This window comes from Pelodiscus sinensis, chromosome 3 (genome assembly GCF_049634645.1).
Source record: "Pelodiscus sinensis isolate JC-2024 chromosome 3, ASM4963464v1, whole genome shotgun sequence".
NCBI classification, from domain to species: domain Eukaryota; kingdom Metazoa; phylum Chordata; order Testudines; family Trionychidae; genus Pelodiscus; species Pelodiscus sinensis.
In genome coordinates, this window is record NC_134713.1 from 117391554 (window position 1) to 117405574 (window position 14021).

General features: G+C 39.6%; 1 protein-coding gene across 13 annotated transcripts in view; it reads right to left on the minus strand.

The window, feature by feature from the left end:
* Nucleotides 1-212: 212 nt before the first annotated feature.
* The window catches only part of PDE10A (phosphodiesterase 10A), a 562198-nt gene continuing 548389 nt past the window's right edge, over nt 213-14021 (minus strand). For all 13 annotated transcript variants that reach the window (XM_075924600.1, XM_025179482.2, XM_075924597.1 and 10 more), the window contains 2 exons: nt 11264-11352; nt 213-5724 (listed from right to left, as the gene is read on the minus strand). In XM_075924600.1, the coding sequence (XP_075780715.1) occupies nt 5607-5724; nt 11264-11352 (207 nt within the window). In that variant the 3' untranslated portion in view covers nt 213-5606. The remainder of the gene's footprint in view (nt 5725-11263; nt 11353-14021) is intronic.

Genomic DNA, 14021 nt, shown 5'->3' on the forward strand with positions numbered 1-14021 from the left:
TGAAAACAGACAACACCAAATCAATGCCAGGTCTCCAGTGATCATGAGTGAGTGCCTGTTTTGAGTGGGTTGTCTTTTGAAAACTGATCTGGAAGGCACTGAGGCGCACCTACTATTGTTTTGACGGGTCAAAAACCATTGAGCGATATGAGAGTTTCCACCATTCATGCTGGAACTTTGAGAGTTCAAAGTAAGAGTCCAGTCACCATGGTTTCTTTAGATGTATTTTTATTATAGTGATCATCATTAAAAAGTCAACGTTTCCCCATAGTTACCCACCATTCTATACCCAAAATTACACATTTCCCTGCACATAGAACAAGAAATCTAAATTACTATGGGTGAATGTTGATTTTTAATGGCAGCTGATGAATCCCTTGTTTTGACAGAAGCATATATAAAATCACATGTATTGAAATCAACTCATCCGTTATTTTCTACAATTATCAATACTACCTCACTTGATCACATACTAACCCAATAGAAGGGTATTTGGAGCAAGGATGTGTTTGTATAGCATCAAGTAGAATCCCTGTCTGGAACTGCTGAGTAATACAGTTTTATAAACAGTAATAAAAGGAGTGGCAGAATAATAGGTATTGTAACGAGGTGCATTCATATGGTCTTTTTAAATAATCTATGATTTTGTCCAGCCATTTCTAACATGAGGTTTGTTTTAGCAAACCTTGCTCGTTCTGGAAACAAACCTTTCCCCTCAAAATTAACTGTACCCTGGGGGAGGCCATGAAAAACAGGGTTTGGGCCATGAGGGTTCATTAGTAAACCCTTGTACCCAAACTATTATAAGATTTTTTTTCCCCCTTTCCTCATCACTGTGTCTAGACAAAAGGGGCCACAAATCTGTTCAAGCAACACATAAGTAGTTCCATGATGCTGGAAACTGATGGACTGATGGTAAATATACTTAATTAAATTTGTGACTTAAAAATGGTAGCCTAAATCCTCAGCATGGAAGAAAATGTAGCTGTGGCAATTTTTACCAGCTGAGGAGCTGGCTGCAATTTGAATATTTAATTAATATACACTAAGACATGTTTTGTTATAGAAAATAGCTGCAACAGCAGATATTCAGAAAAATGCACCTTAACTATTTAAGTTGTCATATGTACAGAAAATCAAATGTTGATCTTTTTCATGGATTCCATTGCCTTTTGTTCTCTTTTGTCCTTGCATTTTATTTGTAGTATATCAACAAACATACGCACAGATCCACAAAAAGTCCCCATCGCTCTCCCTCACTCACAGTAACAGCAAAAAATGAACATAGAAAATATTAAAAAACTCTGTATTCAGTAATATTCACACCAAAGCATATGGATATATATATATATCCATTAAAATATGAACATTTCTAAATATATTTTATGTATCATACATATATTTATATGTATAATTACATATCCACAGAAGTTGTTTTGCTGTGCTAAAACCAGCAATTAAAGCAGAACCAGGTTTCACAACAGGACAACCATATATGCATATGTACTGGCTGTTTGGTTTGTTAATTTATTTACAACTTAACTCTATTATAATAAATGATTACTGATCTATTGTACAAACATAATAGTAAAGGTTTAGGTTTGTTTTTTTTAAATACAAAGACTGCAAATGAATACATGAAAAAATACACACCATGTACAGTATTTATAATTTATAAATGCAAAGGTAAGACCTCTTTAAATTATTGCACTTGCATTTCTTTTTACAAAGAAGATAGTTTATGTGTCTCATATAAAACCAAATTTTCAGCTCACTAGATGTCTTAAAGTTGAATGTTACTTTGAAGTTCTTTCTTCTCCACAGAACTGCGTCCCTCCCCCCTGTGAATTTTAAATATACATGGATCTACTCTACAAACCAGTTTGATATACTGTACAAACCAGTTCATTATTAATTTTGTGTTTTTGACAGAGCATTCACACCCAAATTACAATCAAGCACAGTTTTTGGTCAGCAAGCAGACAAAATATAGTTGTGATTTGCCTCTGTTAGATTGGGTTTCATAACCTAAAATTTGAATATGAGTATCCATAGAGAAGAGTACAGAAAGTCACTTACTCTCCTGAGAATGAACAATTTACTTCACCATTTCACAGAATGGCAACTATATCACAGTGTTTTAGGCAAATGAGTTTCTTGAAGAAAGTCGCAATTGTTTGTACAGGTAAGGGACATGGGTGTTTCTTTTAGATAAATAATGCTATAAGCTGCCCTTATAATTTTAACACTAGGTGACCCAAACACAATAATAGCAAAATAGCTAGTACAAATATTTCTGCTTCTAAATGTGCAATCCATGCAGATTATTTAAAACATACCTAAGTACTGTGTGCCAAATGAAAATATAAGCACCACATTGCATGCCCCCTAGAATCTAATTAAAGTATTTGATTCTAAAGTATTTTAAAAACTAAACCCTGAACATTATTCTAATATAAGGGTTCTAACATGCTACAATTGATAATAATGTAACTGCAACATGCTGAACCATTACAGTAGAATATTGCACCATTTTACAAAAATACTTGATCACAGCAGCAACAGATTTTCCAAAGCATTTATAGAATATACAGTATATTATATGAAAACTAAAATGGCTAATACTATCTGTCTGCTTTTCACACGTTGGCGATGTTTTCTTCATTCATTATGTTCCATGATGCATCAGCAGGACCTATGGCTGAATATGCATCTTTCCCAAATTCAGTTTCTTATAGCTATATAAAAGAATGCTCAAATATGGCTTGAAACCATCCCTTTTTTTTCTTTTGTTGTGTTTAGAAGGGAAAAGGTCATTAAAACTTTAATAAAAACAACACTTTTGGAAATAAAATCTATAAATGAAAGAATACTTTTAGGAAAAATGAGCCAATATTTTAAAAGGTCTTACTCATTTTATGAGATTACACTTTTAAAGCGAGAAAAACTCATTTGACATTTTTATCACAAAAATGGCAGTGTCTCATGTCTAATTGTTTTATTTACTAGTGCAAATAGAAATTTTAGACAACCAAATAATTCAGCATGGACCTGAGTCACAACATTCAAAGGAAGCTTCAAACTTCTTAGAATTAGTGTTTTCAGTTCTGGGATACCAGTTTGGGCTTACTTCTGTCAAACACCTGAATGCCTAAAACTGCACTCCATAAATTAGCCTATAGGATAAATTGATGCAACTTAGCAAATTTTGCCAGTTAAGACTATTATTTTTGATGTTGCCTAAAATATAGTCTTTGTCCATATGATCTCCTTTATCCAGTCTTATTCCAGAGGATAAGAAAAGGGGTTTGGGTAACTGGTGTTATCAATGCTAACAGCACTTAAACTATAACAAATATTTTTAAGTGATTCAGATTACTCAAAAAGTCAAGTGCCAGTATGGCTGCTCATCACATTAACACACCTATTTATTGCAACTTTGCTAAATTTGTTAGGGAAATATTTTCTGTATTAATATCAATTCTCAATACAAGCACCTATAAATGATACCGCCAAGCATTTTCAATGATGCATGAACTAGTTAATTTAGATTTTACAGTCAGTGATTGGAAGTCAGACAAACTTTCTATGAAATGAATATAGCATGTGACAAAAAATATTTTGCAACAATGATAAGACCAGAGGGAGAAGGGCATGGTAATAACAGATATGCTAGAGGAATGAAAAATATTTTCAATTTGAGTTGTTTTGGGTCTCTCACAGATACACAGACAGACTGCATCTGAGGCCACCACAGAGCTGCAAAATTTACACGTAAATTGTGTCCAAAGGTCTTTGCTTGCAATCACACATATATGAACTAAGTTATTTAAATCAGAACTGGTAAGGAATAAAGTAGAGGACACATGTAGTACAATCTTAATTGTTTCATTTGATAAAACTGCACCCTTATAATTTTTTCCATTCCAAAATAATTCACTGGTGAGTATGCACAGAATTATATCATTTAGTAATGGTAAAGCAAATTAAAAGTGTTAGTATGGATGTTGCTAGACATGGCTTGGTCCACACTATGATTCAAATTTGAACTTCAATAAAAATATTTAATCAGATACCCTCCCCCCATCTAACCCTTCATGTTATTTTACTTATTGCAAAGGCTTATGTATACATTATGTGATTATAGATCACATACTATTTATATATACAAACATATACTGGTTTGTGCTCGACCATTAATAGAAGGCAAAATTCTTTATGGACCATGACATTTAAATTAAAAAAATTAATAAGATGAATGCAGTTCAGCAAACAAGCAGAATGGAAAAGGCGTTACTATGTTTAAACTGCTGACCATACTACTTGTTGTTTTTACTCTATAACAATGTTGCCACTGAATCACTTCAATCACTTTAGCTATTTCTGCTTAGTTTGATAGCTTTAAATCTGGAAATGTTTGCTAAACTAGAAAAAAAGCACACCTACAAAAGGCAAATAGCTTCCCTTTTTTGGGGGAGGGGACAATATAAAACATACAGTATTAGTGAGCAACATAAAATCTAATCAAAGCAAAATACTTTCCTTTTATAGTGATGGTACCAGTCACACCTTGTAGACCTTATTTTTCTGACAAGGCTCCTGTCTCCAGCAGAAAGTATTGTATGTTTAACAGGTCTCTCTAGTATTTTCTAAAATATAACCCTACCATGAAAAAAATTAGCATGAACACTTGATGTACACAAAGCTAGGCAGGCAGATCTCTCCTATTACATTCAAACTTTAGCCCATTACTTTAGCCAATGTTGATAAAAAGGTCCAGCCTGAAATTGTACATGCATCCCTCCTTACTGGAGATAAATATCCAGTATTACAGTGTATGACTGAATGAGCTCTCTAGTTTTTCACATTATTACAAAGAAACAAACACCCTACCCAGTGATTTCAACATTTAACTTGAGAAATAAAAGGGTTGCTCTGTGATACCAAATAGAGTTTTTGGAGCTTTGAACCTAAATGCTGTTTTTCCTTCTGCCTGCAGCAAGATAATTCAAATACTGGAACTTCAATGAAAGTTACAGCTCCAGAGGTTTTCTGCTAAATTTCAAACCGATTACAAGTAGATCACACATAAACATTCACAATAGCAATGTGTAAAATGTTCTATTTATAGCCATGAACTCCCAAGTGACACTGGTGTTAAATCCAGCCACAGTACAATATAATAAAAGTACCATTGAAACCCTTACTAGAAAGATACAATTTTAAAAGTACCCCCTAATATTTTTTCCCTTCAGTTTTGAATTAAGGCCTCAGCAATGTAGCCTATGAGAAAAGGCCAGTCTTTTATATTCACATATCACAAGTTTGCTTTGACAGCTGATTCTGAAACAACAGAATTGTCAGTCTCTCTCTGGTTACGTTGTGTGTGTGATGGTAGACAGGAGACTGGCAGACAATTGCCTATCTGAGGTAACTCTGTAGGGATTACCTCAGAGACAGATCTGCTTCTCAGTTAGCATTTGTAGATTTTGTCATTTAAAAAAAGAAAAGAAAAAGAACCGCCCCCCCCCCCCCCCCCCATGAAACCAAACCAAAAAAGAACAAAGGAGAGATGCCTTGGGGTTAAAAAAATTTGTCACGGCTGTTTAGTCATCAATCTTCACAGGAAGTGAATCCGAGGTCTGCGGATCATGTGGTTGGGATGGAATCCATAATGAAGTTTCCTCTCCTCGTGTCACTTTCTCCCATTGTTTGAGATTTTCCCTGGTAATGCAAAGAGAGCAAAGACTATACATAAATGTAATAATTTTTCATAATAATTTCTGCTATATTATACCTACATAAATAATTTTATGAAGTATATAACAGTGGTCTATAATACAGGTTTTTGTTTACTACTGTACTAATTTATCTTGTTTCTTTCTCTTCAGAGGGGTAGCCAGCTTAGTCTGTACAGGACAAATTCAGAAAACAACAAATAGTATGGTTGCACATTAAAGACTAATGAAACATGTAGATGGTAGCTTTTGAGGCCACAGCCCACTTCTTCAGATGACCAGAGTGTTGGATGTCCAGAACCAAAATTAAATGGGGAGGGGAGTAGGGGAATGGAAGGGGGAGGACAAAAAGAGGCAGTGGGTATATAAATATCAAAGGGAAAACCGAGTTGGTATGTAACAAGCAAAACTGATAGTCTGTAAGCACCTAGGCTGCGTCTAGACTGGCAAGTTTTTCCGCAAAAGCAGATGCTTTTTCAGAAAAACTTGCCAGCTGTCTACACTGGCCGCTTGAATTTGAGCAAGAACACTGATGATCTAATGTAAGATTGTCAGTGTTCTTGCGCAAATACTATGCTGCTCCCGTTCGGAAAAAAGCCCTCTTGTGCAAATGTATTTGCGCAAGAGGGCCAGTGTAGACAGTTAAAAACAGTTTTGCGCAAAAAAGCCCCGATGGCGAAAATGGCGATCGGGGCTTTCTTGCGCAAAACCGCATCTAGATTGGTACAGATGCTTTTCCGCAAAAAGTGCTTTTGCGCAAAAGCGTCCATGCCAATCTAGATGCTCTTTTCCGCAAATGCTTTTAACGGAAAAACTTTTCTTTTAAAAGCATTTGCGGAAAATCATGCCAGTCTAGACGCAGCCCTAAAGACTGGATAGTGAAAGGAAGCAGATAAGGACCATTAGTTAGAATTTAGAGAGGAAGAGTACTAACACCAGAATCTACACACAGAACCATTGGCACCTTCATTGTTTGGTTGGTTGATAACGGGACACTATAATAATGGGACAATTTTGCCTGTTACATACCAGCTTGGTTTTCCCTTTGATATTTATATACCCATTGCCTCTTTTTGTCAACAACTTTTAGATACTAGGGTTACTGAATAATTAGTCTTCTCCAAAGTAAAGGGTATTCAAATAAGCATGATATTTTCCTTCCTTGAGGCTGATAGTGCTCATTACCTTATAGCCTGGCCTATCCTCTCCTTCAAAAGTCCAAACTTTGGTTTTACACACATTAATAGTGTCCTTTGCCTCTAATTAAAACAGCGATATGCATGACACCCTAGTTATCTGAGTGTATTCTTCCTCCCTCTTCATGTGGAGTAATACATTCATTTTCTTACTGAGTTTGTGCAGGCCAAAGATATAACCTGTGTCGTATTTCTATGGCGTGACTTCCATTATTGTTTTGGCAATTAATACACTAACCACCCATTGATCAGTAATGGAGAACTATGGCCAGTAGAAGCTGTGGGGTCGGGGCCTGTAGATGAGGGGCTGCACATGGAGCCCCTGCAGTACATGCCAGATGAGAAGGATGATGGGTCAGCCAGGGGTGTCTAGCTGCTGTGTAGATATAGCCCCAAAGGACTGAATCTGATTATGCTGCCTCAGAAGAAAAACATTCTTCAAAAGATGTTCATATTTATTTTGAAAGACTCTGGGCCAACTCCCACTTACGACAAGTAAAATTTTGGATGACACCTCTGAACATCAAGTCTTAAACATTTCTACTTCAGTGGGAAGGGGGCCAGGAATTGAAAAGGGTGGGGTCTACCTGGAATCTTGATCCTGACTAGAAGTTGATGAAATTTTTCAGCCACATTTTTTTTCCCATCGGTGCTAATGAAATATTTTGCAAACTTGTGCTGAATTCACTGAATTGTTTCAGTTGAATAAGAAAATCCCAAAAACCTAAATGTTTCATTTGGACATTTTCAAATGAAATGTTTCTATTTTTGTGTTCAAAAATACTTGATTTGAAACTTCATTCAATGATATTTCTTTCTTTTTTAATTTGTCCAGTGCTTAAGTCTTGGCAATGATACACTGTCTAACTTTATGCATCTTACTTACTTTCCTTGATTCTGAGTTTCCATTTCTCTAAAATGGTAATAATGATGCTCAACTATCATACAAGTTTTGTGAGGATTATGTAAATATTAGTAAAATAAGTGCAAAACATACTTAAGGCCAGACAAGTGACTTGAAGTGGGAATAGAACTCAGGAGTTCCTGGCTTCCAGTTCTGAGGTTAATCCATTAATCATGCAGAAGTAATCTCAGAAGATTTCTTTCCCAGTTATTTCATAATGAAAATATTTAAAGACATATTTTTGATTAAAGGTAGAATTTAATGTCAAAGACCCCCAATTAATGGAAAATATTTCATGAACAAATTCATCTGGAATTTTAATAAATTTAAAACATTTTGGCTGTGTCTAGACTGCATCCCTTTTCCGTAAAAGGGATGCAAATTAGACATATCGCAATTGCAAATGAAGCGGGGATTTAAATCTCCCCCGCTTCATTAGCATAAAAATGGCTGCCGCTTTTTTTCGGCTCGGAGCTTTGCTGGAAAAAAGTGCCAGTCTACACGTGGCTCTTTCGGAAAATAAAGCCTTTTCTGAAAGATCCCTTATCCCAAGCTTTATATTCCGAAAGATCCGCGTCTAGACTGGTGCTTTTTTCCGGCGAAGCTCCGAGCCGGAAAAAAGCGGCAGCCATTTTTATGCTAATGAAGCGGGAGAGATTTAAATCCCCACTTCATTTGCAATTGCGATGTGTCTAATTTGCATCCCTTTTACGGAAAAGGGATGCAGTCTAGACACAGCCTTTGAGGAAGTTGAATAAGTTTTTTTTTTAAAAGAGCATAGCTCAGAAAACCTGTCATGGGAATAAACTCTGTTATAGAATATATCATTTGTCTTTAGGCTACAGTGGACCAGCCAGACATGATCTAGATTTCAGCTGTTGATATTACTGGATGACTGTTTAATAATCTACCCTGAGCATGAATTACAAATCTAGCAATTAAGCAAGGTGACAAGGCTGCACAAGCTACCTTTGCAAGACAACTGATTCACAAACTAGTAAACTTAAGAATGTTTACAAATAGTTTTATAAGGAAATTTAAGGGAACTAATTTTATGCTGAAATTCTCAGGGCTTAGCCTTTTGTTTCTAGCATTAGGAAGGAAGTTTAGAGCCTCCAACTCTGAAGGGAATGAGACATAAGATTCCACTGAGGGGGAAACAGTGTAATAATTAAAACCATGGTAGGAGATAGAACCATCTGGAGCAGACAGAAATAGGTCTTGCTGCCACAATTACATTCAGGCTATTGATGGGCTTATAACTGGTATGCAGAAAAGGAGACAATGCAAAAGAAAAAAAGGCATGTGAAAACACAGGTGGGAAAGATTCAGGAGTAGCCTATATCACAATGAGCTTCAGAAACAGTAGTATTTATTTTATTTGGTGTTTGCGTATTCACCGAGCCAAGTATGTATTCTCAGTGGCCAAGTGGAGTTCTCGGAGTTCACCAATGAATTTAGTTAGTGGGCATGCCTCCACAATGCGTGTCTCTGCTTGATCTCCATCGCAGCTGCAGCTTGGATTGTTTGGAAGATCCTAGTGGTGCTAATTGGCTGCAAAGAGCCCTACCCATTCCAGAATTGGATAAGAAGGGCTCAATGATGATGTGGCAGGCTGAAGCTGGGCGGGTGAGCAGTAGGGTCTGTGATGAAGAACTGACTAGTGCTTAACACCAACCACAAGTCTTCCTGCCACAGGGATTTGGCTGGTCACATTCTGGTGTGGCAGCATTGACCACCATAGGTGTGGTGATGAAAAACATGTAGCTAGTGGGCTAAAAAGGTTGCTAAAAAAGGGCAAGCTTAGACTGGCAAGTACCTAGTTCTCAAGCAGCTTGCCAGCTGCAAATCTCCCCCCAATGTAAAAGAGAGCAATGTGGCTCACAAATACAAGCCACAGAAGATGAATCAGTCAAAAAGTTCTTGTGATGTGTATTGTTGAGTTGATTTGCCAGTCAACAAATTGGGGTGTGCTCACCAGCTCTATACTCCATACTCTAGTACTGAATACGAGATGGCATGGGGTGAGATCCTTAGGTTTGGATCATCTGTTCCCCATGAAGAACCTGTCAGTTTGCTGAGAAAGTTGTTGCATGTGTTGACCTTTGCTGCTATCTTGCTCAAGTGGCTTTTGGGTGTCAGTGTTTGATCAAGGGTCTCACTTAAGTACACTGGGTAAGTTTCATGCTTCATCCTCTGGCCATTCATTATGACGTTTAGTTCCCTTAGCATTGGCATGATGGAAGTGGAATGTGCTAGACGTTGTCTTACTGGTGCTAAGTGAAGGAACCATGTCTTGAAGTAGTCAGCCAGCGTAGCAATGCTATTACTCAGGGTCTTCTTCAGCTCAGAGAAAGTCAGAACTTGTAGTCTGAAACAAATGTCATCTACAGACATGAACTTCTGCGACTGGGTTGGTGGCAAGTTATTGATGTAAAAAGTCGAACAAAGTTAGGCTAGAATAGACCTGTAGAGTAGCCTGGCCAAAAGAGACCCCTAGGTGGCAATGGACCAGTGTTCTCATTACACCCCTGTCAGTACTCACTGTAGTCCAGGAAACCTAATGATAATTCTAACAAAGCAAATTCCAAAAGTTCATACTTAAAGAATCTAGGTACAGTATCACCACTTCCCATCACGCTAAGAAGTGGTGTCACTACAAACTGTGTGTGTGTGTGCACACCACTTCACAAATACACTCGCTAGTAACTGAAAGACTTTGCTATCACTTAGGTGGTTGAGTTTCCTCTGAAATCACATTAGTCTAGGGCTGATAGCAAGGCAGATACATGCCTTGCTGTTGTGTCAATATAATCTGTAAAGTCAAAATTGCGAAGAACTCAAAAACTGGATGATAACAGATTGTGTATTCCAGTGATGAATAAACTTGGTGATATTCTGAATCAAGAGCTTTCAGCCAAGCTTATAGCTGTTCCCATAACTTTGCTCTGGCTCAGACATTCTTGGCTTCAGAGTGACAGTCCTAGAATCTTGTTTTATTTATATCGTGTATACACACATAAACACATACACTTCTGTTTATTTTAGATACATGAGTAGATGGACAGAGAGAGGATTTACTTATGTTACTTTTACACTGCCAAAAGAGAAAATGCCAGTCAGTTGCTTAAAGATCTGAAGAGCTAAGAAGGTACTGGGGACACATTGCCATGGACCTGCTTGTTTACTGGTATTTTTGACATAAAATACATTTTCATAGCTGTATGCAAAGATTCGTGTTGGCTGAACTACCCAGTAGTTCCTGCCTCCAGGTGTTGGATGCACTAGCTAGAGAATATTTATATTTGTCTACATGCAAAATTTGGAATTTAGAGGCATATATTTCCAGACACACATATATGTAGTGTGGCATGCTTTCACTCAGCTAAGTGATATATGTTGCAAAAATTTGCACTACTACTCACCTGCATGCACGGAGTAGTGGCCCAGCAGGAGGGAAGATCTGTGTGAGTGTGGTGTAGCAGGGGATGGCTACAGCATTGTAGAACCCAATCTGTGAAAAACAGTGGAAAAACATTGACAGGAGCCAAATGATGACACACAATTAACTGCAAAAGAACTCAAAACTACTCTATTTACTTACTTTACAATTTAATTACTTACAATCTGTTACTGTTCTGTACTGTTCCCCATCACAGTAGCATCTGAGCACTATCAATGTGGACTCAATAGCAGTCAGCACTCCCTTCTCGAGGGTAAAAATACTGCTTAAGGTAGCTTTTCTTTTTCGATTTGGCTGGCTGGCTGATTAGTTTGTTGTGGGAATTGGAGGCTTGTGGGTAGATGGGATTGTCCATGATGGGTCAGATTCTCGAACTGCCTCATGTCCCCTGGAATTTCGATTCACACCTGAATTCCCTGGATATTCTAAAGATACTGTATACTGGGAAAAGTTTCTAAAAACATCTGGGCTACGTCTACACTGGCCCCTTTTCCGGAAGGGGCATGTTAATTTCAGCTATCGTAGTAGGGAAATCCGCGGGGGATTTAAATATCCCCCGTGGCATTTAAATAAAAATGTCCGCCGCTTTTTTCCGACTTTTAGAAAAGCCGGAAAAGAGCGTCTACACTGGCCCCGATCCTCCGGAAAAAGCGCCCTTTTCCGGAGGCTCTTATTCCTACTTTGAAGTAGGAATAAGAGCCTCCGGAAAAGGGCGCTTTTTCCGGAGGATCGGGGCCAGTGTAGACGCTCTTTTCTAAAAGCCGGAAAAAAGCGGCGGACATTTTTATTTAAATGCCGCGGGGGATATTTAAATCCCCCGCGGATTTCCCTACTACGATAGCTGAAATTAACATGCCCCTTCCGGAAAAGGGGCCAGTGTAGACGAGCCCCTGCTGTTTCTAATACAGGCAGTCCCCGACTTACGAACGGGGCTCTCTCGCCCCGGAGCTCACAGGCAGCGGTCAGCCACCTTGACCTCCGGGGCGAGAAAAGCTGCTCCCGGTGCAAAGCAGCAGCCCCGGCGGGTTTGCTCACGGTGCCCCTGGTCTGCTGGAGACGGTCCCCAGCAGAGCAGAGTCACTGCGAGCAAACCCGCCGCTGCTGCGGCTTTACTCGCGGTGCCCCTGGTCTGCTGGAGACGGTCCCCAGCAGACCAGGGGCACCGCGAGCAAAGCGGGTCCCGCGCCAGAGCAAAGCCTCAGAGGCGAGGCACCCCGCCGCTGTGGCTTTGCTCCCCATGTCCCTGGTCTGCTGGGGGGGGGGCGCAGCTAGTGTGCCCCCCCAGCAGACCAGGCTTTTGTTGTGGACCCTGGGGCAGAGCAGCTGGGGCGCTGCCGGTTGGTCCCGCAGCGCCGCTCTGGGCACTATTGGACCAACCCGGCAGCACCCCAGCCCTCTGCCCCAGGCGTCCTGATTCAGCCGCTGCTGGTCAGTTTCAGCAGCGGCTGAATCAGGACGCCTGGGGCAGAGCAGCTGGGGTGCTGCTGGGTTGGTCCAGTAGCGCCAAGGAGCCGCGCTACTGGAGCAACCCAGCAGCACCCCAGCTGCTCTGCCCCAGGCGTCCCCAAGTCAGCCATTGCTGAAACTGACCAGCGCTGACTACAGGAAGCCTGAGGCACAGTTGCTCTGCCCCGGGCTTCCTGGAATCAGCGGCTGATCAGTTTCAGCAGCAGCTGACTTGGGGTTCTTAAGTTGAATCTGTATGTAAGTCAGAACTGGCGGTCAGTTTCAGCAGCGGCTGAATCTGGACGCCAGTTCCGACTTACATACAGATTCAACTTAAGAACAAACCTACAGTCCCTATCTTGTACGTAACCCAGGGACTGCCTGTACTAATTTAGCTCTACTTGTGGGGGCCCTCTGAAGTTGGTTCAAATGACATTTTTAATGCTATGTCTCTTAACCCTGCTTAGAACAAATCTAATCAACACAATGTTAAAGGTGCCAGTAGTCCATGTAGGATGGGCACCTAACGGTGCTACCACTGGTATACCTGAAGTGATGCTCTCAGCAGGATATTTTCTGAAAATGTTCCTAAGGAGTCACATACATGCCTGCTGTAACTTTACAGACTTCAAGAAAGTTAATGCTTCTTTCACTACCTGTTTAAATGTGTCTCTACCCCCACTCCCTTTCTCCTTAAAAAACAAAAACAAAAAAATCCTCCAAACTTCCATAGAAGACCATATGCTAGCCATGTAGTGCTTCAATAGCCATAGCATAGAACACAAGACTATTTCTTCTGATATATAGTTTGTATTAATGAAATAGCATACTGTACCATGATCACAAGAGTTTGACATGTAAATCCATTTTACCTATTGACATAGTAGACCTTATTCCCAGATTAAAAGACAATGCTACCTCTGTCTCCACAGATGCACAGGTTGCCTCTACAATGGGACTGGGATGTAAATAGGTGTGTTTAGTGCTTTACAAAAGAGAGGAGATATTGTTCCTGTTTTGAGATTTTTACAATCTAGGCTACAGCACATATGACATTACTAACTGAGGGTATGTCTACACTACCCCCCTAGTTCGAACTAGGGGGGTAATGTATGCATACCAAACTTGCTAATGAAGCCCGGGATTTGAATTTCCCGGGCTTCATCAGCATAAAGCCGGCGCCGCCATTTTTAAAAGCCGGCTAGTGCGAACCCCGTGCCGCGCGGCTACACGCGGCACGGACTAGATAGTTCGGATTAGGCTTCTATCTGTAC